Source organism: Brassica napus, chromosome A10 (genome assembly GCF_020379485.1).
Source record: "Brassica napus cultivar Da-Ae chromosome A10, Da-Ae, whole genome shotgun sequence".
NCBI classification, from domain to species: Eukaryota; Viridiplantae; Streptophyta; class Magnoliopsida; order Brassicales; family Brassicaceae; genus Brassica; species Brassica napus.
The window spans coordinates 18,617,447-18,643,479 of record NC_063443.1 but is presented as its reverse complement, the minus strand read 5'-3'; the positions used below and the strand labels follow the sequence as shown (position 1 = coordinate 18,643,479).

At 38.9% G+C, this 26,033-nt stretch overlaps 8 protein-coding genes across 11 annotated transcripts; 5 read left to right on the top strand and 3 right to left on the bottom strand.

The window, feature by feature from the left end:
* Positions 1–600: 600 nt before the first annotated feature.
* LOC106419471 (mitochondrial inner membrane protease subunit 1) lies at positions 601–2,101 on the bottom strand. Of its 3 annotated transcripts, none has more exons than XR_002654731.2 (4): positions 1,653–2,101; positions 1,327–1,437; positions 1,032–1,243; positions 601–867 (listed from the first exon to the last, which is right to left on the bottom strand). XR_002654731.2 is itself a non-coding variant. In XM_013860265.3 (3 exons), exons 1-3 carry the CDS (start codon positions 1,980–1,982, stop codon positions 1,193–1,195), a joined length of 492 nt encoding a protein of 163 aa, XP_013715719.1. In that variant the 5' UTR covers positions 1,983–2,101; the 3' UTR covers positions 930–1,192. The 3 variants fall into 3 exon arrangements, 1 of the variants encoding a protein (XP_013715719.1); XR_002654732.2 differs by having other exon boundaries at positions 1,036–1,243; XM_013860265.3 differs by lacking the exon at positions 601–867 and having other exon boundaries at positions 930–1,243.
* A 35-nt stretch (positions 2,102–2,136) lies between these two features.
* LOC106419470 (beta-glucosidase BoGH3B) lies at positions 2,137–6,526 on the top strand. Of its 2 annotated transcripts, none has more exons than XM_048742614.1 (13): positions 2,137–2,284; positions 2,472–2,513; positions 2,862–3,104; positions 3,259–3,463; positions 3,540–3,630; positions 3,710–3,855; positions 3,934–4,177; positions 4,304–4,408; positions 4,492–4,674; positions 4,741–4,942; positions 5,427–5,919; positions 6,031–6,102; positions 6,215–6,526. In XM_048742614.1, exons 3-13 carry the CDS (start codon positions 2,882–2,884, stop codon positions 6,261–6,263), a joined length of 2,013 nt encoding a protein of 670 aa, XP_048598571.1. In that variant the 5' UTR covers positions 2,137–2,284; positions 2,472–2,513; positions 2,862–2,881; the 3' UTR covers positions 6,264–6,526. The 2 variants fall into 2 exon arrangements, with proteins under 2 accessions (XP_048598571.1, XP_022549381.1); XM_022693660.2 differs by having other exon boundaries at positions 2,198–2,363.
* A 423-nt stretch (positions 6,527–6,949) lies between these two features.
* LOC106419091 (calponin homology domain-containing protein DDB_G0272472) lies at positions 6,950–10,241 on the top strand. Its single transcript, XM_013859851.3, has 4 exons — positions 6,950–7,128; positions 7,205–7,771; positions 7,844–8,410; positions 8,482–10,241. The coding sequence occupies exons 1-4, from the start codon at positions 7,011–7,013 to the stop codon at positions 9,930–9,932; spliced, it is 2,703 nt and encodes a 900-aa protein (XP_013715305.1). The 5' UTR covers positions 6,950–7,010; the 3' UTR covers positions 9,933–10,241.
* Positions 10,242–11,083: 842 nt separating this feature from the next.
* LOC106419345 (inactive protein RESTRICTED TEV MOVEMENT 2-like) lies at positions 11,084–12,488 on the top strand. The gene is made up of 2 exons (XM_022693661.2): positions 11,084–11,307; positions 11,382–12,488. Exons 1-2 carry the CDS (start codon positions 11,190–11,192, stop codon positions 12,383–12,385), a joined length of 1,122 nt encoding a protein of 373 aa, XP_022549382.2. The 5' UTR covers positions 11,084–11,189; the 3' UTR covers positions 12,386–12,488.
* A 372-nt stretch (positions 12,489–12,860) lies between these two features.
* Positions 12,861–18,362, top strand: LOC106419343 (DExH-box ATP-dependent RNA helicase DExH3). Its single transcript, XM_013860109.3, has 18 exons — positions 12,861–13,306; positions 13,504–13,658; positions 13,732–13,819; positions 13,896–14,129; positions 14,206–14,301; positions 14,368–14,556; positions 14,639–14,798; positions 14,877–15,007; positions 15,081–15,251; positions 15,329–15,601; positions 15,690–15,884; positions 16,120–16,323; positions 16,451–16,520; positions 16,605–16,753; positions 16,829–17,137; positions 17,223–17,282; positions 17,361–17,624; positions 17,708–18,362. The coding sequence occupies exons 1-18, from the start codon at positions 13,073–13,075 to the stop codon at positions 18,197–18,199; spliced, it is 3,474 nt and encodes a 1,157-aa protein (XP_013715563.1). The 5' UTR covers positions 12,861–13,072; the 3' UTR covers positions 18,200–18,362.
* LOC106419344 (3-ketoacyl-CoA synthase 11) lies at positions 18,346–20,423 on the bottom strand. Its single transcript, XM_048742615.1, has 2 exons — positions 20,288–20,423; positions 18,346–20,119 (listed from the first exon to the last, which is right to left on the bottom strand). The coding sequence occupies exon 2, from the start codon at positions 20,106–20,108 to the stop codon at positions 18,555–18,557; it is 1,554 nt and encodes a 517-aa protein (XP_048598572.1). The 5' UTR covers positions 20,109–20,119; positions 20,288–20,423; the 3' UTR covers positions 18,346–18,554.
* A 70-nt stretch (positions 20,424–20,493) lies between these two features.
* BNAA10G25340D lies at positions 20,494–21,737 on the top strand. The gene is made up of 4 exons (XM_013860249.3): positions 20,494–20,783; positions 20,950–21,043; positions 21,141–21,245; positions 21,333–21,737. Exons 1-4 carry the CDS (start codon positions 20,509–20,511, stop codon positions 21,600–21,602), a joined length of 744 nt encoding a protein of 247 aa, XP_013715703.2. The 5' UTR covers positions 20,494–20,508; the 3' UTR covers positions 21,603–21,737.
* A 25-nt stretch (positions 21,738–21,762) lies between these two features.
* On the bottom strand, positions 21,763–24,085 carry LOC106419460 (vacuolar protein sorting-associated protein 36). The gene is made up of 8 exons (XM_048742616.1): positions 23,336–24,085; positions 23,056–23,259; positions 22,751–22,844; positions 22,621–22,678; positions 22,445–22,514; positions 22,232–22,367; positions 22,069–22,153; positions 21,763–21,977 (listed from the first exon to the last, which is right to left on the bottom strand). The coding sequence occupies exons 1-8, from the start codon at positions 23,957–23,959 to the stop codon at positions 21,917–21,919; spliced, it is 1,332 nt and encodes a 443-aa protein (XP_048598573.1). The 5' UTR covers positions 23,960–24,085; the 3' UTR covers positions 21,763–21,916.
* Between the last annotated feature and the right edge of the window lie 1,948 nt (positions 24,086–26,033).

Sequence of the window (26,033 nt, the reverse complement as noted above, 5' to 3'; positions counted from 1 at the left end):
CGTCGAGGAACATGAAATGAGATATCTCCGACGTTAACTTCCGCAAACGGTCTAGTTCCTTCTCCATCATTGTGACTTTGGTCTTGAGAGCGAGGTATGATGACTCTAGATTCTCATTTTCTCTTGCCATGGTCGTCGCTGCTTTTAGTTTCTTTCTTTTATATTTGTGATGTTGAAATATAGATAGACATGCACTTGTAATCTTTATTCATAGAGGAAGAGATAAGGACGTTGTAGTGTTTGTTAACTACTGTTAAGTGTGTGTCAACTACTAGCAAAATGTACCTATCTTAAAGTCCAAATCTCCGAGAATGATAGTTGGTAACAAAGATTGTTAAGTGTTTGTTAACTACTAGCAAAATGTACCTTAATGTCCAAATCTCCGAGAATGACGGTTGAATGCATGTTAACAACGATTGCCTACCAAACAGTTTAACACATTACAAAAGCTCACTTACCACATTGTGCTTCGGTGTGTTAATATTCACCTAACTTTTAAAATTCATTCACTGAGTCACTGACTTCTTTTCGGTAGTTTTTAATTCACTGAGTCAAAATATATAGTATCACTTGTAGATGTCCTGCAATCACAAAGAGCTATGATGAAGAAACGGTGAATCAAAAGCTCGCAAACACATACATACATACATACATGTGTTGTTCATTACTAACCCTTAACCTTTCACAAACAAAGCAGCAGCAGCAACACAGACTAATCACACAAATGAAAATTAGTCAAGAGCTTACATACTTCACAACGTCTATGCATTAACTTATGATCTTGAAGACAGTTTCCACTACCAAAATCTGACTTGAGAGCAAAGATTCTGAACTGAAAGCCTTTCGCTTGAGAGCAAAGCTTCCGAACTTTCGCAATTTATGTGGACAAGAGAAAACTTAACAATTTTAGATATAACCTTCACATGTAATAAACATAAATGGATACTCATTCTTTGATTATATGCTAAAATCTTGGCAATTAGTTCATCAGCATCTAATCAAAATGAATCATTTACTTGTAATAAACTTACATACAAGGTATCAAACACCAGCAAATCACCAACACTATTCTATAGTGTGATCTCACATGGTATCAATCTCTCCATTATATAGCTAACCGCCGGACTCACTTGGGTTAACAACCAGATTACTAAACTCACAAACCGACCAACCAAGCTAACTCCCATATTTCTCAAGTTGTGGTCGGTGGTCCAATGGGTCCAAAATCTTGAAATGGCCAAACCTACACATCATTTGATACCATAATTAAAGACCACATAAAAAGAAATGCAATTAAACATACTTATGATATAGATAGATACATACCCTCCAAAGCACTCTGCCTTGAATAAGACCATAAGGTACAGGACCAAAGATTCTAGAGTCTCTCGAGTTCTGAATATAGTCACCTTCCACCCACACATGCCCTTTAGGAACCTAAACCAAAAAAAAGTCAACAGATCAAAAGCCAATGCCCAGACAGAAACTAAAAAGCAAAACTGTATCTACACAAATTGTAGCATTAACATTTCTTATTAGTACCATCAATGCTAAAAGTTTCATAAAGTACAAAGCTTCTAATGTGAAAGGTTTACAACTAAAGACAAACCCAATTTTCCGACAATCAGTACAAAAGAAGAAGGTTAATGTACCACAATGGTTCTTGATTCATCGTTCTTCCCCGGACCAACCACAAAGCTTACAGAGTCTCCCTCAAGTCCCACCACTCTCTTGGTCGGAAGCTTGTTAGGGTCTTCAGGAGATTGAAAGACAACGACATCTCCACGACTCGGTTTGGAGATTCGTTCTGCCAGCACGACATTACCTGAAGGATGAAGCGTGGGGATCATGCTCGGACCAAAAGCATAAGCAGGGAAGGCGAGATAGTTAGTGGTTACATGGAGAAAGGAGTAGACTTTCGCCACAAACACACCGCTTCTCATGGCTTGTTGATAAGCTATGTTCCAGAACGAAGACGCCATTTGCTTAGATTCGAGTACGAGAATCAAAGTTAACTCCTTTCAGACTCCTCAAGCAATTCCAAAATGGTTCCTTTGTCGCGGCGGCGAGGCCAAGTATCTTCGATTAGAGTCTTCTCAGAGGAATCTGATTCTCTCCCTGTCGATCGAATGACACGTGTCTACAGTTTGTGTTATAAAGCTTGAGTTTTTTTTGCAGTTAAAGGCAGCATTTACGATACTTTCGGTGATAATAAAAGTGATTTCTTTTCTGGAAAAGGAAGACACTTTGATAAAGAAACGACGTCGCTTTGGTTCGTCGTCAGGTACAGATGTTTTGTGGGAAAACGTGAGCCAACCCACGTTTCAAGAGAGAGAGAGAGAGAGAGAACAACTGCATCATACGTCTCTCTCTATCTCACTCATTCATTTTTTATATACTCTCAATCTGCTTCGAAAGCGTTTGTTAACTACTTTATTATTCACTTTTATAAATTTGAAAATTAATTGCAGATTACTATTCTAGTGTTGCTGTAATCTTCTTCTTCTTCACCAGTAAGTTCTTCTTTCTTACTCCATTCTACTGTGGTATCTTGCGTCTTCTTTCCTGCTTACATGTATCCAGCTGCTACTCACTTTTGTTTAGCTTTGAATCTTGTATGAGTAAGAAAAATGAGAAAAAGATCCTTTACTAGTGGGCTTGTTCATCTTTGTTGAAACTCGAACAGTGAATCTAGAAAAAGTTTGTTTCTTTATGTAAAAAATGCTTGCTTTTTTTTTACTTTCTTTTTTTCACTGGTGAAAAAAGTTGCTTTTATTTGATTCTTGTTTGGCTGCTGCTGAGAAGCTAAGGAAATGAAAACTCTTTTGTCATCTTAAGTTTTGTTTTTTTTTCTCTCCCAGGATTGGTCACTGTTGGGAAGATGAGCAAAGTTGTATGGATCGTAGGGATTCTTCTATGGATGTGTTGTGTGTGGGTTTGTAATGGGCAGGGAGAGTATGTGCTGTACAAGGACCCCAACCAGAAGGTTTCAGATCGAGTTGTGGACTTGTTGGGTAGAATGACTCTTGAAGAGAAGATTGGTCAGATGGTTCAGATTGACAGAAGTGTTGCCACTATCAACGTAATGAGAGATTACTTCATCGGTATGCCCAAAACAAAACATATTTCTTGAATTATATTTTTAAAAAAGTCTGATAATTTGGTTGGCTAGTTTATTTGATTCATGCTTAAAATACTTGAGTGTATGTACAGTGTGAACACTTGAAAACTAAAGATGTTTTTTTTTGTTATGTACAGGAAGTGTATTGAGTGGTGGTGGGAGTTCTCCACTCCCTCAGGCAACTGCTCAGAATTGGGTTGATATGATAAACGAATATCAAAAGGGAGCTCTTGTTAGCCGTCTGGGCATTCCTATGATATATGGCATTGATGCCGTTCACGGCCATAACAATGTCTACAACGCTACCATCTTCCCTCACAATGTTGGTCTTGGAGCCACCAGGCAAGTGCTGCTAATTAACACTTGGTTGATTCTGCATGTTTCTTCTGCTGATAGATTTGAGTTTTTTTTTTCACAGGGATCCTGACCTGGTAAAGAGGATTGGAGCAGCAACTGCAGTCGAAGTCAGAGCCACTGGGATTCCATACACCTTTGCTCCTTGCATTGCAGTAAATATTTCTATCTTCATTGTTTACTTTTGGACGTTTTTTTAATTAGAAAGTTGTTACTTACTCGCTTGTTTTAAAGGTTTGTAGAGATCCTAGATGGGGTAGGTGTTATGAGAGCTACAGCGAGGATCACAAAGTTGTGGAAGACATGACTGATGTCATACTTGGTTTACAAGGAGAGCCTCCTTCCAACTATAACCACGGAGTTCCATTCGTTGGTGGAAGGTAAAAGGCTGTTTCCAACTAAATTTAAAGTGTGATTGATATGAGAGACTTATGTTCATTTTGAATTTTTGATTATAGGGATAAAGTTGCAGCGTGTGCCAAGCATTATGTGGGAGATGGTGGGACAACCAGAGGAGTCAACGAGAACAACACAGTGACTGATCTACACGGTCTTCTCAGCATTCACATGCCTGCTTACGCTGATGCAATTTACAAAGGCGTTTCCACTGTGATGGTTTCTTATTCTAGCTGGAATGGTGAGAAGATGCATGCCAATACTGAGCTCATTACAGGGTATCTGAAAGGTACCCTTAGGTTTAAGGTCTGTTTACTCTTTTCCTCCTCATCCATATCCATGGCTTCATTGGCGTGCTTTAGGGGTTATCCATGGCTTCATTGGCGTGCTTTAGGGGTTAACTCCAACTTATCTTGTCTGTGATGTGTGCAGGGTTTTGTTATTTCGGATTGGCAAGGCGTTGATAAGATATCATCACCGCCGCATTCTAACTACACAGCTTCTGTCCGAGCTGCAATCCAGGCTGGCATTGACATGGTCTTAGTGTTTCCAAACTTCACAGACACTCTTTGCATTGATTATAAAGAAAATTTTACTCATTATCTGAAATAATATTGCAGGTCATGGTCCCTTTCAACTTCAACGAGTTCATCAATGATCTTCTCTCCTTGGTGAAGAGCAAAGCAATCCCCATCACACGGATTGATGATGCTGTCAGCAGAATCCTCCTTGTCAAGTTCACCATGGGTCTCTTTGAGAACCCTTTGGCTGATTACAGCTTTTCAAATGAACTAGGAAGCCAGGTCAGTTGCTTGCTTTGAGTATTATTATTCCCTGAGCAAAGTATTAATGTTCTCAAACTCTATTAGGCACATAGAGACTTGGCAAGGGAGGCTGTTAGGAAGTCTCTTGTGCTGCTGAAAAACGGGAACAAAACTAATCCTATGCTCCCACTTCCAAGGAAGGCTTCAAAGATCCTTGTTGCTGGTACTCATGCTGATAATTTAGGTTACCAATGTGGTGGTTGGTCCATAACTTGGCAAGGGTTGAGCGGCAACAAGAACACAAGGGGTAACTAGTGCTATCATCTTTGACTATGATGACTGTTTATGCTAGGCTTGGTTGGTTTCGGTTTGGTTGATTTTCGGATTTTTGGTATTATGCTCATAAGTCCCATTCGGGTTTTACTAACGGGTTCGGATTAACCGAACCAACCGGACTGTAACCTGAAATCGTCCTAAATTTTTTTTTTTTTAAACCTGAAAAATTTGACAAAATGAATTCAAAATATATAAATTATTCACAAATCTAATTAAAAATTAGTTAAACCACCTTAACATATTTAACTAATTTTGGATATGTTTGAATCCTAATTCAGATTTTGGTTCGGGTTATACCGAACCCCAAACTATTAAGCTCATAAGTCCCGTTCAGATAATTTTGTATAGCTTTGGATCCAGTTTCGTTTTTTTTTCGGTTCATATTTAGGTAGGTACTTCGGCTTGGGTAATGACCTCTAGTAGCTCTTAATACAATAGCTATCATCTTGTTTCAGGAACTACAATTCTTGGCGCTATACAATCAGCTGTTGATCAAAGCACTGAAGTTGTCTTCAGCCAAAATCCAGGTGCTGAGTTCATCAAGTCGAACAACTTTTCTTACGCGATCATTGCCGTTGGTGAGCCTCCATATGCAGAGACAGCTGGAGATAGCGACAAGCTAACTATGATGGATCCTGGTCCAGCCATCGTAACCTCCACTTGTCAGGCTGTCAAATGCGTGGTTGTGGTCGTTTCAGGCAGACCGCTTGTGATGGAACCTTACGTTGCTTCCATCGAGGCGTTGGTTGCAGCTTGGTTACCGGGAACAGAAGGGCAAGGTATCACTGATGCTCTTTTTGGAGACCATGGCTTCAGTGGGAAGCTTCCTGTTACATGGTTCAGAAACACGGAGCAGTTGCCTATGAGCTATGGAGATTCACCTTATGACCCGCTCTTTGCTTATGGTTCTGGTCTTGAAACTGAGTCTGTTGCTAGCATTGTCGCTAGGTAAAAAAAAACTCTACACAGCTTCATGTTCCATGCGTTGCATTATTCTCTCAGACACAAAAGATTAAGAGATCCTTTTAACAACTATTTTTTTGTTGTTGTTGCAAACAGGTCAACGTCAGCTTCTGCTGCTAGCACAAAACCATGCTTAGTCACAGTCCTTTGTCTGTTTCTCTTCCCAAGGTATGCATCATTTACAAGTTAAACTGCATCATTTACAAGTTAAACTTCCGTTTGGATTTCTCCAGAGAAAATGGTGAGAATCTGACATATTCTGGTAACTTTTTGTTTACAGCCTAAGCCGAGTTTTTCAGAAGATGAAAAGCTACAAAAGTTTGGAGTAAGATCAGATCATTCTTTCGGTTATTACCTAATCATGAGAGTTTCTTTTGGCAGCGTAGGTTTGTTCTTGTAGCATTAGCTAAAGAGATCCTGAAATGTACCATGTTATCTGTGTGTTGTCGCAACCTGGAACATTCTTGGATGTTTAAAATGGAAAGTTCTTCTTTATAAACTAAGACGATTCTCTGTTTTAGAACTAGTCTTGGATGTTTAAAATGTATCTTTGACTTTGCTCGTCCTAATGACATTATTTCAATTTCTCCAACAGTGCTTAATTTTCTTAGTCACCAATCAATCAATGTGTCATGTAATGTGTGTAAGTGTATTATTGCGAAACCTGGAACATTTTTGGATGTTTTAAACTGGAAAGTTTCTTCTATTGAAACTCCAGCTCTGCTCTATAACTACACAATCTTTATATTGAAAACGTTGTGGACACTAATGGTACATCACCATAACTGAGGTCATTGGGGAACACAAGGTATAAAACTTGTAAAGAAAAAGCAAAACATATTATGCTTTCTTTGTAAGAGGATAAACATATGATGGATGACCTGAGACAAAAGAAGAGATTTTTTTTGCCTCAAAACTAGGAATATCAATTGCATAATGCAAGAGAAAAGGGCTAAGCATTGCGTAGATTGAGTTTTTTTTTTAAATATATTCAGAGCAATAAACCATAATGGATATTCATTCTCAAAGCTCGGACAAAAACAACCAGCTCAGAAAGAAAAAACAAAATTTAGTTAATGGCAGCAAGACAGCAGCCGAGAGGAACAGGCTTAGGTGTTCAGCATGAGGATTTTGTCCCCAAATCTGAATGGAAAAATCAACCTAAAGCCATTCTTCTCACCATTGATCTTCCAGGTTGGTATACATATATATATTTGACTAGTTTTGGTGGTATGTTTCTGATGTGAAACTGTTTTTTTTCTCTAAAAAGGTTTTACAAAGGAGCAAATAAAGGTAACGTATGTGCACACCTCGAAGATGTTAAAAGTCACAGGAGAACGTCCCCTGGCTGGTCCACGAAGATGGAGCCGTTTCAACGAAGTTTTTTCTGTTCCACCTAACTGTCTTGTAGATAAGATCTATGGAACTTTCAATAACAACTCCCTCACCATCACCATGCCTAAGAAGACGATTAGGAAGATGCCTGATCTTCCAGAAGCTCCTAAAACTGGGGATGAGAAAGTGGAGAAGCTAGAGGAGAAAAGGTTCTTGGAAGAATCTATAAGGAAAGCAAAGGAAGAAGAGGCTGAGAAGAAAAAGAAGCTTCATGAAGAGAGAGAGGCAATACTTAGGAAGCTGCAAGAAGAAGCTAAAACAAAAGAGATGGCTGAGAGAAGGAAGTTTCAAGAAGAAGCAAAAGCAAAAGAGAAATTTCCATTAACGGCAGCAAGACAGGAACCGAGAGGAACAGGCTTGGAGGTTCAGTATCTGGATTTTGTCCCCAAATATGGTTGGAAAGATGAACGTGAAGCCACTCTTCTCATCATTGATCTTCCAGGTTGGTATACATATATATATTTGACTAGTTGTGGTGGTATGGTTCTGATGTGAACTGTTTTTTTTTTTTAAGGTTTTACAAAGGAGCAAATAAAGAGCACATATGTGCACACCTCGAATACGTTAAGAGTCACAGGAGAACGTCCCCTGGCTGGTCCACGAAGATGGAGCCGTTTCAACGAAGTTTTCACTGTTCCACATAACTGTCTTGTAAATAAGATCCATGGGAACTTCAATAACAACTCCCTCACCATCACCATGCCTAAGGAGACGGTTACGAAGATGCCTGATCTTCCAGAAGCTTCTAAAACTATGGTTCAGAAGGTTGAGAAGCTAGACGAGAAGAGGTTGTTGGAAGAATCTAGAAGGAAAGAAAAGGAAGAAGAGGCTGAGAAGAAAAAGAAGCTTCATGAAGAGAGAGAGGCAATACTTAGGAAGCTGCAAGAAGAAGCTAAAACAAAAGAGATGGCTGAGAGAAGGAAGTTTCAAGAAGAAGCAAAAGCAAAAGAGAAATTTCCATTAACGGCAGCAAGACAGCAACCGAGAGGAACAGGCTTGGAGGTTCAGTATCTGGATTTTGTCCCCAAATATGGTTGGAAAGATGAACGTGAAGCCACTCTTCTCATCATTGATCTTCCAGGTTGGTATACATATATATATTTGACTAGTTGTGGTGGTATGGTTCTGATGTGAACTGTTTTTTTTTTTAAGGTTTTACAAAGGAGCAAATAAAGAGCACATATGTGCACACCTCGAATACGTTAAGAGTCACAGGAGAACGTCCCCTGGCTGGTCCACGAAGATGGAGCCGTTTCAACGAAGTTTTCACTGTTCCACATAACTGTCTTGTAAATAAGATCCATGGGAACTTCAATAACAACTCCCTCACCATCACCATGCCTAAGAAAACGATTATAGAGATGCCTAATCTTTGGGAAACTTATAAGACTGTGGCTGAGAAGGTTGAGAAGGTCGAGAAGCTAGAGGAGAAGAGGTTGTTGGAAGAATCTAAAAGGAAAAAAGAGGAAGAAGAAGCTGAGAAGAAGAAGAAGCTTCTGGAAGAGAAAGAGAGCATACTTAAGAAGCTGCAAGAAGAAGCTAAAGCAAAAGAGGTTGAGGCAAGGAAGCTTCAAGAAGAAGCAAAAGAGATGGTTGAATCAATGAGGCTTCAAGAAGCAGCTATAGCAAAAGAGAGGGCCGAGGCAAAGAAGCTTCAAGAAGAAGCAAATATAAAAGAGATGGCTGAGGCGAGGAAGCTTCAAGAAGCAGCTATCGCAAAAGAGTTGGCTGAGGCAAGGAAACTTCTAGAAGAAGCTATAGCAGAAGAGAAAGCTGAGGTAAGGAAGCTTCAAGAAGCAGCTATAGCAAAAGAGATGGCTGAGGCAAGGAGGCTTCTAGAAAAAGCTATAGAAGAAGAGAAAGCTGAGGCAAGGAGGCTGCAAGAAATAGCTAAAGAAAATGAGATTGCTGAGGCAAAGAAACTTCAAGAGGCAAAAGCAAAAGAAATGGCTGAAGAAAGAAAGCTCCAAGAAGAAACTATAGCAAAAGAGAGGGCCGATGCAAGGAAGCTTCAAGAAGCAGCTAAAGCAAAAGAGATGGCTGAGGCGAGGAAGCTTCAAGGAGCAATTATAGCAAAACAGAGAGCTGAAGCAAGAAGGCTTCAAGAAGAAGCTAACGCAAAAGAGATGGCCGAGGCAAAAAGGCTTCAAGAAGAAGCAAAAGCAAAAGAAATGGCTACGGCGAAGAAGCTTCAAGAGAGAGCTGAGGCAAAGAGGCTTCAAGAAGAAACTAGAGCAAAAGAGATGGTCGAGGCAAGAAAACTTGAACAAGCAACTAAAACAAAAGAGATGGCTGAGGCGAGGAGACTTCAAGAAGAAGCTATTGAAAAAGAGAAAGCTGAGGCGAGGAAGGTCCAAGAAGAAGCTACAACAAAAGAGAAGCTTGTAGAAGAAGCTGCACTAGAGAATAAGATCCAGAAGAACAAGTCTGTGGTTGAATCTGTAAGAAAAGAGAAGATACTAATGCCGGCAAAAGACAGGAAGCCTTCAGAACTGGAGAAAGCCTCGAAAACTGGACTATACAAAATGCGATCATGGTGCTGGGACCAAACATGTATCTGGGGGAGCAAGCGAGAACGTGAAAATCAGCAGAAGAAAAACTAGGTTACTTGGGGAAGAAGAAAAGAGAAGACATGAAAAGAGATAATGGAAAAGAAGTTGATGGTTAATATAGGAGTGGTTGTTCTTGGAGCTTACGTTTCTTATTTTTTTATGTTTATCTTCGGGTTGTTCTTATAATTTAGAACTGTGATATACATTCTGAATTTTAATAAAGTTTGGTGATGTCATATTTACATTGGCACAAAAAGATGCTATTAACATATACATTAGGAGAATCATTCTGTACAAAACTTCTTTTAAATATGGTGGGAATCTGTACTTGGTGGTAATGAAGTTTGGTGTTTTGTTCTTTTTACTTGAATGGAAGGAGATTTCCTCTTTGATTTTGATACTAGATTCTAACCTACATTTTTAAAACGCAACTTTAGATAAAACTTTATTTTTTTTAAAAACATGATATGTTAATAATATCACTTTTATAAATATATTATATTGGTTGCTAAAATATATATTACAAAAATTTGTAAAGTATTTATTTATAATAATTCTGACGAAAATATTTAATTGATAAACAAATTATAACATGTTTTTAGTAAAAATTAAATAGACATTTAGGTCTAAAATAAAGGACATTTAAAGATTTTATAGAAACAGAATATTTTTGAAAAAAAAATAGTTATTTTAATTTTGAAATAATTAAATATATTAAATATTCTGTGACTAAATTTAGTATGATGAATTTCCATTAATGAATATCTAAACATTCAAATAGTATTTTTCTGTTGAAACTACTCTTGTTTTGTGTGTGTTTAAGTCTTTGCTCGTCCTAATGCATATCTCAATTTCTCTAACCATGCTTAATTTTTAGTCACCAATCAATCAATTAATGTATCATGTTATGGGTGTTATTGCAACCTGGAACATATAAGTTCTTCTATTTAAACTCAAGAGTAAGGACAATTCTCTGCTTTAAAACTATATATTCTTTATATTGAACGTAGTGAACGCTAATGGTACATCTCCTTAACTGATGTTATTGGGGAACACAAGATATAAACTTGTAAAGAAAGCAAACATATTATGCTTTCTTTGTTAGAGAACAAATGATGATGATCTGAGACGAAAGAAGAGATTTTGGATGAAGACATGGCCTCAAAACTAGGTAATATCAATTGCATAATGCATGAGAAAATGGCCAAGTATTGTAGAGATTGAGGTCTTATTTAAATGCAGAGGAATAAACCCTAATGGATATGCTCAAAGCTCTCAGACAAAACAACCAATTCAGAAAGTTAATTAATGGCAGCAAGACAGCAACCGAGAGGAACAGGCTTAGAGGTTCAGTATAAAGATTTTGTCCCTAAATCTGATTGGAAAGACCAACCTGAAGCCATTCTATTCACCATTGATCTTCCAGGTTGGTATACAAAATAACTACTTATATTTAACTAGTTGTAATGGTATGGTTCTGATGTGAATTGTTTTTTAAAGGTTTTACAAAGGAGCAAATAAAGGTAATGTATGTGCACGCCTCGACGATGATAAGAGTCACCGGAGAACGTCCCCTGGCTGGTCGGAAATGGAGCCGTTTCAACAAAGTATTCAATGTTCCTCAGAATTGTCTAGCAAATAAGATCCATGGGAGCTTCAATAACAACACGTTAACAATCACCATGCCTAAGGAGACGATTACAAAGATGCCTAATCTTCCAGAAACTTCTAAAACTATGGCTGATAAGGTGGAGAAGCTAGAGGAGAAGAGGTTGTTGGAGGAATCTACTAGGAAAGAGAAGGAAGCAGAGGCTGAGAAGAAGAAGAAGCTTTTGGAAGAGAAAGAGGGAATACTTAGGAAGCTTCAAGAAGAAGCTAAAGCAAAAGAGATGGCTGAGGCAAAGAAGCTGCAAGAAGAAGCTATAGCAAAAGAGAAGGCTGAGGCAAGGAGGGTGCAAGAAGCAGCTATAGCAAAAGAGAAGGCTGAGGCAAGGAGGTTGCAAGAAGAAGCAAAAGCAAAAGAGATGGCTGAGGCAAGGAGGCTTCAAGAAGAAGTTGTAGCAAAAGAGAAGGCCGAGGCAAGGAGGTTGCAAGAAGAAGCAAAAGCAAAAGAGATGGATGAAGCAAGGAGGCTTCAAGCAGAAGCTATAGCAAAAGAGAAGGCCGAGGCAAGGAGGTTGCAAGAAGAAGCAAAAGCAAAAGAGATGGCTGAAGCAAGGAGGCTTCAAGAAGCAGCTATGTCAAATGAGAAGCTGTTGGAAGAAGCTGCACTAGAGAAGAAGATCCAGGATAAGAAATCTATGGATGAATTTGTAAGAAAAGAGAAGATGAAAGAAAAACTAAGTGACTCGGTTCTGGAAGAAAATAAAACAGGAAAAGGAATAATGGAGAAAATAAGGGGAAGAGAAATAACAAGTGAAGAGAAGAAGTTGATGATGAATGTAGGAGTGTCTGCCTTTGTTATCTTTGCCCTAGGAGCTTACGTTTCTTACAGACCAGAATGAGAATGATATGGTCTTAAACGAAGTTGTGTATAAAGCTCTTATACTTTGTAAAATGTGATATTCCAAAAATCTAATAAAGTTTGATGATGCCATATTTATAACATATACATTAGCAGAAAAACAGATTCAAAAATATACAATATTTATGGTGTTGATTTAAATGTGCTTCCACATGGTTTTTGAGAAAATGAGATAGTGGTATAATAACCTGATAAGTGATTATGAAATAACAAAAAAAAAATACTAATTTTTGCAATATAACTAAATTAGAGGTTGCCAAAAAAAAACTAAATTAGTATTATTTATATAATTTATTTACAATATAAATACTAGTATAATTTTTTTTTTGATTAGACAGAGATTAATTTTTCTAATCATTCCTAAATTTTAGAACCAATAGTTGATATAGTATGTGATAATTCTATATTTTTCTGTGAAACAAAAATAATAATAATAAAAAAACTCGATAAGACAAGACAAGAACAACAAAGTCCATAAACCCTAAACCCATAGAAACTAGAGATCCGAAGCGAGAGAGACCCAACAATCTCTGTCTGGGAGAGAAGAACCCATTTGAGTTGGGAACTAAGCCAAGCAGAAAGTAACCACCTTTTGCCTGAAAAGCAAGCGAATTGAAGACGGCGAGGTTGAGAGAACCATGCCTCATCGTCCAATTCGATTTCTAGAATGCGTTTCACCAAACGAATAAGCTTCTTCCTGTGGCAGGCCACCAAGCTCCCCACTCGCTCTCTACCGAGAAACCCATCTTTATGCAGGTCTTATCATATCGTTGGTGCTCCGATCTCTAGTGGTGATGTTGTCAAAGGTTTGTCCTACGGCCAGATATGTCGTCGTTTCATCGGGTACACTGCGGAACAGTTCTCTGATGATGAGTACGAGTGTGAATTCGAGGAACATAAGGTTCGTGTGTTTAGATTAATAATGAAAAGGTTCGAGCTTTTTAGACATTTTGGTTCAGACAGTTATGATTGTTCTGTTTCTTGTTCAGATCAAAATGGGAACTTTAAGTCTTTGTTAGGATGAATGACTAAAGCAAATGAGAGATTTTGATTAGTTTCTGTTTGATCTTCTTTTTTTTTACTCTTTGAATTTTATAGGCTTCATCTTCTGTGGCCAATGTTGATGAGTGGAAATGGAAGTTAGGGATTCTGTTGGCTAATGATAGCGAGCGAGAGATTGTTTCTAGAGACAAAAGAGACCGAAGGGATTATGAGCAGATCTCAAATCTTGCCAAGAGAATGGGACTCTACAGGTATACAAAACAGATGTTGTCTATTACTTTTCATGAACAATTTGTTAACCTTATCTTTGTTTCTTTTGAAAAGTGAGATCTATGGAAAAGTGGTTGTTGCAAGCAAGGTTCCTCTTCCCAACTACAGGCCAGATTTGGATGATAAGCGACCACAACGGGAGGTAAAAGCGAAAACCATAAAGCTCTTTTTTTTGTAGTTTTTATCTGCTGAAAGTTGTAGTGCATGTCATTGTGCAGGTGGTACTTCCTCTGAGTTTGCAGAGAAGGGTAGAGGGACTACTCCAGGAACACCTTGATAGACAGCAGCTAAACTCAGGAAAGGCTAATGAAAGTGAAGCTGATTCTCAGCCTCCTAAGCAGACTGAAGAGCTTCCTGATGAAAGCTCTGATGCGTTTCTCGATGGTTCTGTTATGGAGAAGGTGCTTCAGAGGAGGAGTATGCGGATGCGCAATATGCAGAGAGCCTGGCAGGTATATTACTGAATCATCATCTTTACCTATGTCCCTCGTATCTCATCACATTAAAATACGTTTGGTTGAATAATAGGAATCACCTGAGGGGCGTACAATGCTGGAATTCAGAAAATCTTTGCCTTCATTCAAGGACAAGGAAAGACTTCTTCAAGCTATTGCTCGGAACCAGGTAAAGCTATACAGATGATAATCTTCTTTGTTGTACGTCTCTTACTGTCTGCGTGGATCATGACAGGTAATAGTGGTATCTGGGGAGACTGGGTGTGGTAAGACAACTCAACTGCCACAGTACATTTTGGAATCGGAGATAGAGTCTGGTCGAGGAGCGTTCTGCAACATCATTTGTACACAACCTCGGAGGATATCTGCCATGGCAGTTGCAGAAAGAGTGTCAGCTGAGAGAGGAGAACCTCTTGGTGAAACGGTAAGCCAAGATGCTTAACTATGGACATCAATTTATAGGTTGTTTATTCTTGATTTCATACCGAACATATAATTTTTGATAGGTTGGGTTTAAAGTTCGTCTAGAAGGAATGAGAGGAAAGAATACTCAACTTCTGTTCTGTACGAGTGGTATTCTACTCAGACGACTGCTCAGTGATCGCAATTTGAATGGCATAACACATGTTTTCGTTGATGAGATTCACGAGAGGGGAATGAACGAAGGTACATACTCTATATGTTTAGGTTTCTGTTAGTTGAGTCTCATTATTATTTATGTCTCTCTCTCTTCTATGATTGTAGATTTCTTGATAATAGTGTTAAAGGAGCTTCTTCCACGGCGTCCAGATTTGAGATTGGTTCTCATGAGTGCCACTTTGAATGCTGAACTTTTTTCTAACTATTTTGGAGGAGCGCCTACAATTCACATTCCAGTTAACAACTTCTCCTCTTCCTCACGCTTTCCTTATTTAATTTTATTTCTCTGAACTTACAGTTTCTTTTCAGGGCTTCACACATCCAGTGAAGGCACATTTTCTGGAGGATGTACTCGAAATGACGGGGTATAAGTTGACCTCTTTCAACCAAGTAGATGATTACGGCCAAGAAAAGACTTGGAAAACGCAAAAGCAGTTGATGCCACGCAAAAGGAAAAACCAGATCACTTCTCTTGTTGAGGTACTTGGCTTATTTGATGAGCAGACCAAATCTTACATAGGCTGTATTCGCCAATCTTTTATTTTTCAAACTTGCAGGAAGCTCTTAGCAAGTCAACTTTTGAAAGTTATAGCTCTAGGACTCGTGATTCACTCTCGTCTTGGATGCCTGATTGCGTAGGATTTAATCTTATTGAGGCCGTTCTCTGTCACATATGCCGCAAAGAACGTCCGGGAGCTGTACTAGTGTTTTTGACAGGATGGGATGATATTAGCTCCCTGAGGGACCAAATCAAAGCACATCCTCTCCTCGGTGATCCCAATAGGGTCTTGCTGTTGATGTGCCACGGTTCAATGGCAACTGCTGAACAGGTAAACTTAACTCCTCATGCGTCGATTTGAGTCGTGATTCATAGATTCATGCTTCCTATCTTTATATATTTCTTTGATGTTTCTGTAGAGACTCATTTTCGAGAGAGCACCTCCTAATATTCGCAAAATTGTACTTGCTACAAACATGGCAGAAGCTAGTATTACGATAAACGATGTAGTTTTTGTGGTTGACTGCGGAAAGGCAAAAGAGACGACCTATGATGCTTTGAACAATACACCTTGTTTGCTACCCTCATGGATATCTCAAGCTTCTGCTCGACAGGTGAATTCATTATACTACATATATCTATATATATATATATATATATATATATTTATTTATTTATATACATATGAGTCAGATATATCTTTCTTCTGTGTTTCATTGCTCTTACACTTACATTCACAACATTTACTCTTTCAAATGATTTCATTACATGATCACTAGTGTTGTAATTTCAGAAACATTTCTTTCTGGTGCATTTTTTTTTTAACATGTCCCCCTGTTTGGTTTTCAGCGAAGAGGTAGAGCTGGTCGTCTGCTTCCGGGAGAATGCTATCACTTGTACCCCAAATGCGTGTATGAAGCTTTTTCGGAGTATCAACTTCCTGAACTTCTGAGAACTCCTTTGAACTCTCTCTGCCTGCAAATTAAAAGTCTTCAGGTTGAAAGCATTGCAGGGTTCTTGTCAGCTGCACTTCAGGCTCCAGAGCCTTTGACCGTAAGTGACAGAAAAATGCCCTTTCTGGATCTCACCAGTTGTCTTGTACTTTTAGAATCGTTGCACATAGAAGATATGACTCTTTATGGATCAAGATTAGTCCAAATAACTGTAAATTTTCTGATAGGTTCAAAATGCTATTGGATTTCTGAAAATGATCGGAGCACTGGATGAGAAGGAAAATCTGACGGATCTTGGTTTGTGTTCTAAGTCCTGTACAAAACATGTTCTGATCCATCTATGTTCATGTCTGACTCTCCTGCTTGTTTTCTTCCAACTAGGAAAACTCTTGTCGATTCTCCCAGTTGATCCCAAGCTAGGGAAAATGCTCATAATGGGTGCCATCTTCCACTGCTTTGATCCGATCCTGACCATTGTATCAGGCCTCAGTGTCAGAGATCCTTTCCTTCTACCTCAAGAGAAAAAGGACGTAAGTATAAAAGTTTCATGGATGAAAGTTCGTTTATCTTAGTTGATGAACTGATGATTCATTGTTTTATTTTAGTTAGCTTTATCAGCCAAGTTGAGATTCTCAGCGAAAGACTACAGCGACCATATGGCACTAGTTCGTGCCTTCGAAGGGTGGAAAAACGCTGAAAGAGAAGGATCGGCTTACGAGTACTGCTGGAGGAACTTTCTGTCAGCTCAGACGCTTCAGGCGATACATTCTCTGAGGAAGCAGTTCAACTATATCCTGAAAGAAGCTGGTTTAGTACACGATGATTCAGCTCTCAACAACAAGCTAAGTCACAATCAGTCTCTGGTCCGCGCTGTCATCTGCTCTGGCTTATTCCCCGGGATAGCATCTGTTGTGGTAAAGTCTTGAAGTAACCATGTGTCTCCTTGCTTCTGTTACAGGATTTTGAGAAATTACTGTGTTGTCCTTTTCTTTTGTGCAGCATAGAGAGACTTCCATGTCGTTCAAGACAATGGATGATGGCCAAGTATCACTATATGCGGTGAGTTTCTTCAATCTTGAGTTTCTTGTTACGGCCATTGTTTATTTAAATGGTTCGTTGACTGTTTCTATATTTCAGAACTCTGTTAATTCGAGGTTCCCGACGATTCCATACCCTTGGCTAGTCTTTGGAGAGAAAGTGAAGGTCAATGCAGTGCTCATAAGAGACTCCACCGGTGTCCCTGATTCCAGTTTGATCCTTTTTGGTGGTGCACTGAGCACCGGAGTACAGGTGGGACATCTAAAAATGCTTGACGGGTACATTGACTTCTTCATGGATCCAAATTTGGCAGACTCCTACGTGAAGCTGAAGGAAGAACTCAACAAGCTTCTTCAGAAGAAGGCGAGTTTTAATTTTCAACTTTAAAATGAAAGAAAGCGCGAACTGTAGTTTGTAACACCTTTAAGTATTTTCTTAATATGCAGCTTGAAGATCCAAGCGTGGACATTCACAAAGAAGGCAAGTACCTGATGCTTGCAGTTCAAGAGCTCGTAGCTGGAGACCAATGCGAAGGGAGATTCGTATTCGGCCGTGACACAAAGAGGGCAACAAGCCAACCGCAATTAGCAGGAGAGAACAACAAACTCTCCAAAGACGGTACAAACCCAAAGAGTCTCCTTCAGACGCTTTTAATGAGAGCTGGACACTCACCTCCAAAGTACAAGACCAAACATCTGAAGACGAACGAGTTTAGAGCGCTTGTGGAGTTCAAAGGGATGCAGTTCGTTGGGAAGCCTCAGAGGAACAAAACGCTCGCTGAGAAAGATGCAGCTGTTGAGGCCTTGGCTTGGTTGACCCATACCTCTGATAACAGTACTGACCAGTACAGTGGAGACGCGGATTCTCCACCTGATGTTACTGATAACATGCTTAAACTCCTTGGTGGAAAACGGCGCAGGCGGTCCAAAGGCAAGTAGTTCAACTTGAAACCTCTCTGTGTCTTGTGTATGTGAGCTTTAAAAGATCTTTACAAACCAAAGCAGATAGAGATACAATATACAACTTTAAGCATAATCTATAAGAAGATTATAGCTTCATTTTGTGTGAAAAGAATACAAGTTCATTTGCAAAATTGAAATTTATTTTTAACCCAAAAAAAAAGAGGAAATAATGTTAACAAATTTGTCAACCAATCAAGAACAGGCTAAGCTCATTAGGAAGAGAAGCAGAATCTCGAAAGATAAAGAAAACTCAAGAGAACATGGAAACAATACAAAACAAAAACAAGAGAAGTCTCCTCTGAACAATAGACAAATGTTTGCTGAGTAGTTTCTAGATTGTTGCATGCGTGGGGACATCAACTGGGAACTCATGAATCTCATCCATCCACGGATTCTTCTCCTTTTTAGGATTCACAGACCTAACCGCTCTCCAAACCGAGCTGTTGCACTTAAACCCCGAACCAAAAGCAATCTGCCAGATTCTATCACCTTTCTTGATCCTTCCTTTAGCCTCACTATACGCTAACTCATACCACAAAGAGCTACTCGACGTGTTACCAAAACGGTATAGCGTCATCCTCGAGGGCTCCATGTGCCAATCAGTCAGCTTCAAGTTCTTCTCCAGCTCATCAAGAACCGCTCTCCCTCCCGCGTGAATACAGAAATGCTCAAACGCTAGCTTAAAGTCAGGTATGTACGGCTTGATCTTCATCTTGAATAGCTTCCTCCCCACCAACGTCGCAAAGAACAGAAGCTGCTCGGACGTCGGCAAAACCAGCGGTCCTAGCGTAGTGATGTTCGTCTTTAACGCATCTCCCGCAACAGCCATTAGATCTTTGGACAGTGTCACACCAACCTTGCTCGCGGAATCCTCTTCTTGAGTTACGCAGCCGAAGCATTTATCATCAGCTCCCTTATGCGTCCTAACAGTATCAACAAGCTCGTACTTCGACCTCCTCCTGTCCCATCTTTTATTCGAGAGAAGAACCGCCGCACCTCCCATTCTAAACAAACAATTAGAAACAAGCTTCGACCTGTCGTTACCGAAGTACCAGTTCAAAGTGATATTCTCCATGCTTATCACCATAGCGTAAGTGTTGGGGATAGAGTTGAGAAGATGCTTGGCGAGGTCGATCGATATCAACCCCGCGCTGCATCCCATTCCTCCCAAGTTGTAGCTGAGTATATTCCCACGGAGCTTATAGTGATTAACAATCATAGCAGACAAAGAAGGCGTCGGATTAAAAAGACTGCAGTTAACAATCAAGATCCCAATATCCTTAGGATTCACATTGGTCTTAGCAAGAAGCTCGTCGATAGCTCCAAACATCACAGCCTCAGCTTCCTTCCTAGCTTCCGCCATACAAGGATTCGGAGGGACGTTGAGGACAGCCTCAGGCAAGTAAGTAGCCTCCCCAAGCCCCGAACGCTGGAGAATCTTCCTCTGGAACTCAAGATTCTCCTCAGTGAATGATCCAGTGAGCTTCGACCGTTCCATGAAGATCTTCTTAGTGCATTTGCGAGCGTCGTCGGGTTTATAGCACGAGAAGTCGACCAAGTAGACGGGACGGGGACGAGTCATGACGTAGATGGTCGTTATGAAGACGAGGAGGGTGGAGCAGAGGATCACGGAGATGAGATTGTACTGGAGATGGTCCCAGAGGGTGGCGAGGTCGGCGCGGGAGAAGGTGGAGACTTGAGCGGCGATGAGGAGGAGGAGAGGGGAGAGGAGGAGGTACATGCCGTGCGTGATGAGGTAGTGGTAGCCTAGCTTGACGTACTTGAGCTTCACTGATTTTTTGAAATCCGGGAGGTTCCGGTCAGATGGTGATGATGAGTCTCTTCCTCCCATCATCAATGGTCTTCTCTTCTCCTCCGCAGACATTGCTTCTTCCCCTGCAATAACGATGCAGAGATCTATTAAAGATTCATACTTTTCACATCGATTGACTAAATACTTAGACAAGATCGGACTCGGAATGTATTGACAAGGAGTAAAGTCACGTGACTTCGATTCATATTCAACGACCGATCAAATATCAGATTATAGAAACAGAGACAAACCTGAAGATTTCAGAACTCTTCTCGCCGCTCACGGAGAAAACGAGGAGAAGAGAGAATAATTATACGAGAAAAGAATATTATTATTACAGGGAATCATTCAAAGGCCACTACTTTTGAAAACGCAGACCACCAGATTGGTCGGAACTGTTAAAGCCAATCATTTAAAATAAAAGTCAAACCGGTTTAAACCGGTTTTCAATAAGTTAATAACCGGACTCGGTATGAAAGAGATTAAATTTAACGGTTCGAGTCGGTTTCTATTTGTTTCTGTCGTGTTTGAGAAGTTGAAAGAGAGAAAGAAAGATCGGAGGAGGATGAGTGCTGAAGATTTTCAGAAGAAGGTTTCGATCAGAGACTCCTCCCTCGCCGGAGAAATGGAAATCGAACGCGGCGGGTCTAGTAGCTCCACGGTTGGTTCGTCTCGAACTCTGGTTTTGCTTCGGAGACTGCTCGAGATTCAGGAGCGTCGAGCACAGGCCTACGCCAAACTCAAAAGGTTCGATCTTTGGAGTGTTTATCGCTATTAGTTACCGTTATGTACATCCTAAACCATTGTCTTTGGATTCAGTTTAACTGATAGTGTTGTTGAGGAAGAGATGTCTCATAAAGTTTAGATTTTTATTCTGTTAATCTCTTGCTATGCTTTGGAATTTGATAATCAGAGGGTTCTCAGAGTATGTGGAGACTAGTGGTGAAGCGCTTTATCAGAAGCTGTGCAGCGAGATTACTGCTGAGTTCAACGAGTGTTCCAAACAAGTAACTGAGTTCTTTTTCTTCTTTTGATTGATTACTTTCACAATAAGGTTGAACATAAGGTGTTAAAGATTGAAACTTTGTTTGATGGCAATGCAAGGTACGCGAAATGGAAACTCTGTTTCTGAATCCTGACGTTGGAAGATCGGATCTTGCTCAGCTGCTCAGTGACATTCAAACTCAGGAGAAGCAGAAACTGCATCTGGTCTGATTCCTATTTACTCAATTGTTGAATTAACTTGTTGGAGAGAAAAAAGTTTCTTACTTTAGTTCCTTTTGGTTTTTTTGGCAGACGGTTACAATACAGGTACTGAAGAAGGCAGGGAGGCCGTCAGAACGAATGCTGACACACGAGAACTGCAAGTTCAAGAAACCGATGCAGCACGAGTGTGTGCATCTTCATGAGATTACAGAAGCTGAAGGAACAGAGGAAGCAGAGGCGGATGCAGAGTTTGACAACGCTTTGAAGGAAGCAATCAGAGGAGTGCAAGACGCTGTGACTTGCATCAATGAGTATTTGGAAGACGTTAGGTACGAGATTGCAGCTCTTGAAGCTGATTAGTTGTTCTCAATCTCATCACTTCTTTACCCCTTTCGACTGTTAACTTGCTATGTTGCTAATTAGCTTAAGATATAAGATATTTAGAAACTCAAAAGTTATGACATTTCTTGTTGTCAAAGTTATCTATGTTGATTACTGTGGGTAGTGGCTACAAATACAATAGCAAATTCCAAATTATTTAAAACACAATATTTGATTTGGAAAACAATTGATTTAAAGAGGAACTTTGTTACAAATATAAAAGTTATTAGCATTTTTGGTTCAAAATGCATAAGATGAGTTGTGTTTTTTTGTCGTGTACACATCAAAAACTGTCATACGGACAATAAGCTAGTCGCTTTGACCCATTCACCGTATGTCCCAATGTCCTTGACCCTGCCAAATGATAAGAACGCCAGCACAAAGGTTTTATAAGTTTCTCAAAGAGAAACAACACAATGGGAAAACACACCATTGCTTGACTTACAAATGGAGATCGGTTGGATCAATCTCTGGAAACAGGTTGAAGTAGAATCTAAGCCCGTCTGGGCTCATGTCTCTACACAGCAGACCTGATCAAAACAAATGGGAGAATGAGAATCACATAACTCTGAAAGAGTCTATCTTTCTACGAGGTGGATTCTGTTTACCTTTGGTCTCTGCAGATAGTAGATGTTCCTTGGCCATGGCTGGAGCGATTTTAAGCGTCAAAGCTGCATCACTAGCAGTGACTCCAGTTCTTAAAGTTTCGGTTTTAGTCACAAGCGTTCTGATTCTACTCATAACCTACATAGCCAGAAAAGTATTTCAGATATGAGAGAAACAAAGCAGTAAGCTTAAGAATAGGAGACTTAAGAGAGTACCTCCTCGTCACTATGGGACTTGTTCTGGATGACCTTCACACCGCTATCAAACTTCCGCAGCATTACTGGACTACCAATCATAACACATGAGCCAGAGTCAATATTTCTACAGACTATATCTTCTTCAAATGAATTTGCAAAAAGAATCTACGAGGAAAGATTCAGAAGATACATACACATCAAATTTCTCCCAGAGGTTACAAGCTTGCCACAAATCGTCTGGAGAAATCAACTCTGATGCAAAGACAGGTTTCAGATTCATAATAAAGAACTGGAATCAAAACATTTTAGATTAAACGGTCCAACCTGTTCCCCTAGCACGATTGAAGTGGTAATACATATCAGTAAGGCTGATCATTCCTCCAGCTTGTTCTAATGGGATTCTCACAAAATCTGCCAACTGCAGGTATGGCAAACAAAGATTTCAACCTCAAATTCATGTACTTTGAAGGCCTTCAAGAGTAAAATTTGTACAAATGACAAGCTAAACAGTTAAAAGATTCTCTAGTATCTCTACCATGACAGTGGTAGATTGTTACTATTAGTAACATAGAACATAAAGCTAATGATAGTAACACAAAAAATCAGTTGCAAAACAAGAGAAAGAGAACCTGGCGAGACAACTCTTGATGATACAAGGCGCCAGCAGATTCCTTAGTAACTGGAGAGATAATACCAACGCTCAACATCCATTGTTGCATCTCTTCTTTAGACCCCATCTCCTCATCATCACCTCCTCCGTTCTGACTACTAGGAGCAGACAATAGCTTCTGCCGCATCTTCTCCGCCAAACTCACCATCTCCTTAGCCTTACTCTGTTAAACCCCAAACAAAGAGGGTTCAATAATCAAATCAAATTAATCAATCAAAGTTTCAAACTTTGTATCACACCATAAGAGCATTCAAATCCTGAAAAGCATCCTGCAAGCTCTTATCAGTACTCTCCCACTGCTCCTGCTCTTTCCTCAGTATCCCAGCCAATCCCACCATCCTCACCGTTCCATCGTTGCCGTATAAACCCTGCGCAACAGTTCCAGCTCCTGACCCCGAAGAAGCCTCACTCTCGCTCTTCTCATCTTCCTCCCAAGCTCTCCCTCTCCAACACTCCCAGAGCTTCGTCAAGAACCCGTCGAAATCCCCTTTCCCTCTGAAGACGACGGTCACGACGACGAGGGAGTCCACTTGGAACCGGATCCGAGGGGAGTGGAACATGGACTTGATTGACTTCTTGTGGGAGAAGATGTGAGTGATGGAGGAGAGAGGGAGGGAAGAAGGAAGAGATGATGTGTTTGCGTTTGACTGAGAAGAAGGGATCCATATGAGACGATGAGTGGTTAAGATTAGGTTTCCGGATCTCAGGGGGGTGAATCGAGGAGGATCGTCTTCGGAGTCTAGGTCGACGGAGGAGAGGAGGAAACACTCGACTTCGTTGCGGCGGAGCACCGGTCTGCCGCTTGTGGTTACCTCCGCGGTGTTAAACAAACCATCGGATCCGATTCTGCTTTCACTGGCCATGGAAGCAGAACATACAGGTTGACCAATCAAAGCTTAATCATAAAGGTTTCCAGCAACGGAAGAGAAGAACCGAACCACGATCGTTTTAGTGTTAGGACAAGAACACGTGCAGAGTCAGCTTTTGTTTTTTTTTTAATCTTTTTATGGGCAATATAAAGCCCAATAGACTGTTGCTTCACAACGAGCCCAATATAAAGCCCAATAGCTCTAAGAATCAAAATATGTACTAGAAAAATAAGAGCGTGGAAATCGTTTTTCTGGAAGTTGTTACATAGGTATGGGGTGGCCATGTGATGTGAGACTCACTCACGAGCTGCATTGTGTTGTCTTTCTCTTTGTTTAATTAATTTCATGTTTACAACTAATCCGAGCATGACAAATTGGTTTTGACGTATTTGAAACTAGTTTTAAAATTATCAATTAACCAATTCAAATAACAACTCTTACCAAATGCATTAAATATAGTTTTAGGCTGTTTTGTTCACTAAATCAAACATAAAGAAGCACTGCAATGGTAAATATGCATAGTACATTAGATATACCCTACAATATGATGTCAAACAAAAAAATATGTACCCTACAATACGTGCAAGCTCAGAACAAATGTATGATGTGGACCAACTTAGATTCATGCAAGGCATTGCATTATATTCGTTTGCACGAATTTAATTTCTGTTTTGTTCATTAGTGTGATAAACTCTTATGGATTTAATATCATCCTGTTGTCTGCTCTAAACCTATACAATCTGCGGTATCATATATAGTATAATACTAATTAACTGTAGCTTTCTGTTGAAAATCGGAAAATATTCTAAATTCGGATTAGATTGTATGGTAGTCATTCCATTCTTTAGCACTATCATATACTTGTCAATATATTTTTCTTTCCGTATTAATGCATATTTTTATGAATACAAACAATATTAAATTATCCAAAACATCAAAATCAATATACTTTTCTTTTCGTACTAATGCATATTTTTCTGAATACAAACAATGTTGAATTATCCAAAGCACCAAAATTCAAACTTCAATATTGGATCCAAGAGTCAAATATTTGTGAATTAGAATAACTAGAGTTTTTAACCGCGCTACGCGCGGATAAGATATTATATGTATTTCTCAATTCTAAAAAAATAATGTATAATATTGTATTACATTATTTTAAGAATATAAAATAAGACTACATAACATAAATATATTTTTTTAAATTTTCTTTGTGAAAATCATTATGTTGTTTGATTGTTGTACTTGATTCGCATATTTGCATAGATATATGTGATAGATGAATAACTATATTTTTATTATCAGTAAATAATATATATTTATTATATAATATAAGAAAAATAAAATTATTTACTTGTTAAACAACCTTGTCTCATGTTGGGGACTCGGTTATAGACATATCATATTCGAATAAGACATTTTACAGTTATCAATCTTCTTAAAAGTTAAGAAACAAATCTGAATATCAAAACAATATCTCATACGATCTCTTTATGAAATAACTACTCTAAAGTAATTGAATTTAGGCATCAAAAAAGACTGGAAATGGATGTGCAGATGTGTTATCTAAGTCAGCTTTACAAAGCACTATTCATAGTTCATATATTATTTATGTCCATCCTATTTTTTTGTCCATCTTTTCTTAAACATCTTGAAATAATTGATGCTAATTAATAATAAAATTTTGGCTGGCAAAAAAAAATCAAATTTGTCTAATTATTGCTAAAATATTTTATTAATATTGTCTAAGAAGCTTTTAAGTGATATCATAGTTTAATTTTTGTTAGTTTTTTTTGTTAATTTTTAGAGTTTTTTGTATTTAAGATTTTTTCCATATTAAGCTTATATTTCTTTCACTGAATTGATATATATATATATATATATATATGTATATATATATATATGTATATATACATATATATATATATATATATGTCATAAAAATTACCATCAAATCATTTTTACTTATTTATTATTTTGTTTTTAATGAAAATACAACTTTAAAAAATTTAATTTAAAATAAAATTATATATTAATTTGTTGTATTCTAACAATTTGATTGATTTAA

Coding starts and splice junctions, on each gene's coding strand:
- LOC106419471 (XM_013860265.3), bottom strand. CDS start 1,982: ATGGCGTCTTCGTTCTGGAACATAGCTTATCAACAAGCCATGAGAAGC. Junction 1,438..1,652: donor ATGAATCAAGAACCATTGTG/GTACATTAACCT, acceptor TTTTTGGTTTAG/GTTCCTAAAGGGCATGTGTG. Junction 1,244..1,326: donor AAGGCAGAGTGCTTTGGAGG/GTATGTATCTAT, acceptor AATGATGTGTAG/GTTTGGCCATTTCAAGATTT.
- LOC106419470 (XM_048742614.1), top strand. CDS start 2,882: ATGAGCAAAGTTGTATGGATCGTAGGGATTCTTCTATGGATGTGTTGT. Junction 4,943..5,426: donor CGGCAACAAGAACACAAGGG/GTAACTAGTGCT, acceptor ATCTTGTTTCAG/GAACTACAATTCTTGGCGCT. Junction 5,920..6,030: donor GTTGCTAGCATTGTCGCTAG/GTAAAAAAAAAC, acceptor TGTTGCAAACAG/GTCAACGTCAGCTTCTGCTG.
- LOC106419091 (XM_013859851.3), top strand. CDS start 7,011: ATGGCAGCAAGACAGCAGCCGAGAGGAACAGGCTTAGGTGTTCAGCAT. Junction 7,129..7,204: donor TCTCACCATTGATCTTCCAG/GTTGGTATACAT, acceptor TTCTCTAAAAAG/GTTTTACAAAGGAGCAAATA. Junction 7,772..7,843: donor TCTCATCATTGATCTTCCAG/GTTGGTATACAT, acceptor TTTTTTTTTAAG/GTTTTACAAAGGAGCAAATA.
- LOC106419345 (XM_022693661.2), top strand. CDS start 11,190: ATGGCAGCAAGACAGCAACCGAGAGGAACAGGCTTAGAGGTTCAGTAT. Junction 11,308..11,381: donor ATTCACCATTGATCTTCCAG/GTTGGTATACAA, acceptor TGTTTTTTAAAG/GTTTTACAAAGGAGCAAATA.
- LOC106419343 (XM_013860109.3), top strand. CDS start 13,073: ATGCGTTTCACCAAACGAATAAGCTTCTTCCTGTGGCAGGCCACCAAG. Junction 14,302..14,367: donor AAGCTATTGCTCGGAACCAG/GTAAAGCTATAC, acceptor GGATCATGACAG/GTAATAGTGGTATCTGGGGA. Junction 15,008..15,080: donor CGCCTACAATTCACATTCCA/GTTAACAACTTC, acceptor GTTTCTTTTCAG/GGCTTCACACATCCAGTGAA.
- LOC106419344 (XM_048742615.1), bottom strand. CDS start 20,108: ATGTCTGCGGAGGAGAAGAGAAGACCATTGATGATGGGAGGAAGAGAC.
- BNAA10G25340D (XM_013860249.3), top strand. CDS start 20,509: ATGAAAGAGATTAAATTTAACGGTTCGAGTCGGTTTCTATTTGTTTCT. Junction 21,044..21,140: donor TCAACGAGTGTTCCAAACAA/GTAACTGAGTTC, acceptor TGGCAATGCAAG/GTACGCGAAATGGAAACTCT. Junction 21,246..21,332: donor AGAAGCAGAAACTGCATCTG/GTCTGATTCCTA, acceptor TTTTTTTGGCAG/ACGGTTACAATACAGGTACT.
- LOC106419460 (XM_048742616.1), bottom strand. CDS start 23,959: ATGGCCAGTGAAAGCAGAATCGGATCCGATGGTTTGTTTAACACCGCG. Junction 22,368..22,444: donor AGTCCCATAGTGACGAGGAG/GTACTCTCTTAA, acceptor CTGGCTATGTAG/GTTATGAGTAGAATCAGAAC. Junction 21,978..22,068: donor GATCCAACCGATCTCCATTT/GTAAGTCAAGCA, acceptor ATCATTTGGCAG/GGTCAAGGACATTGGGACAT.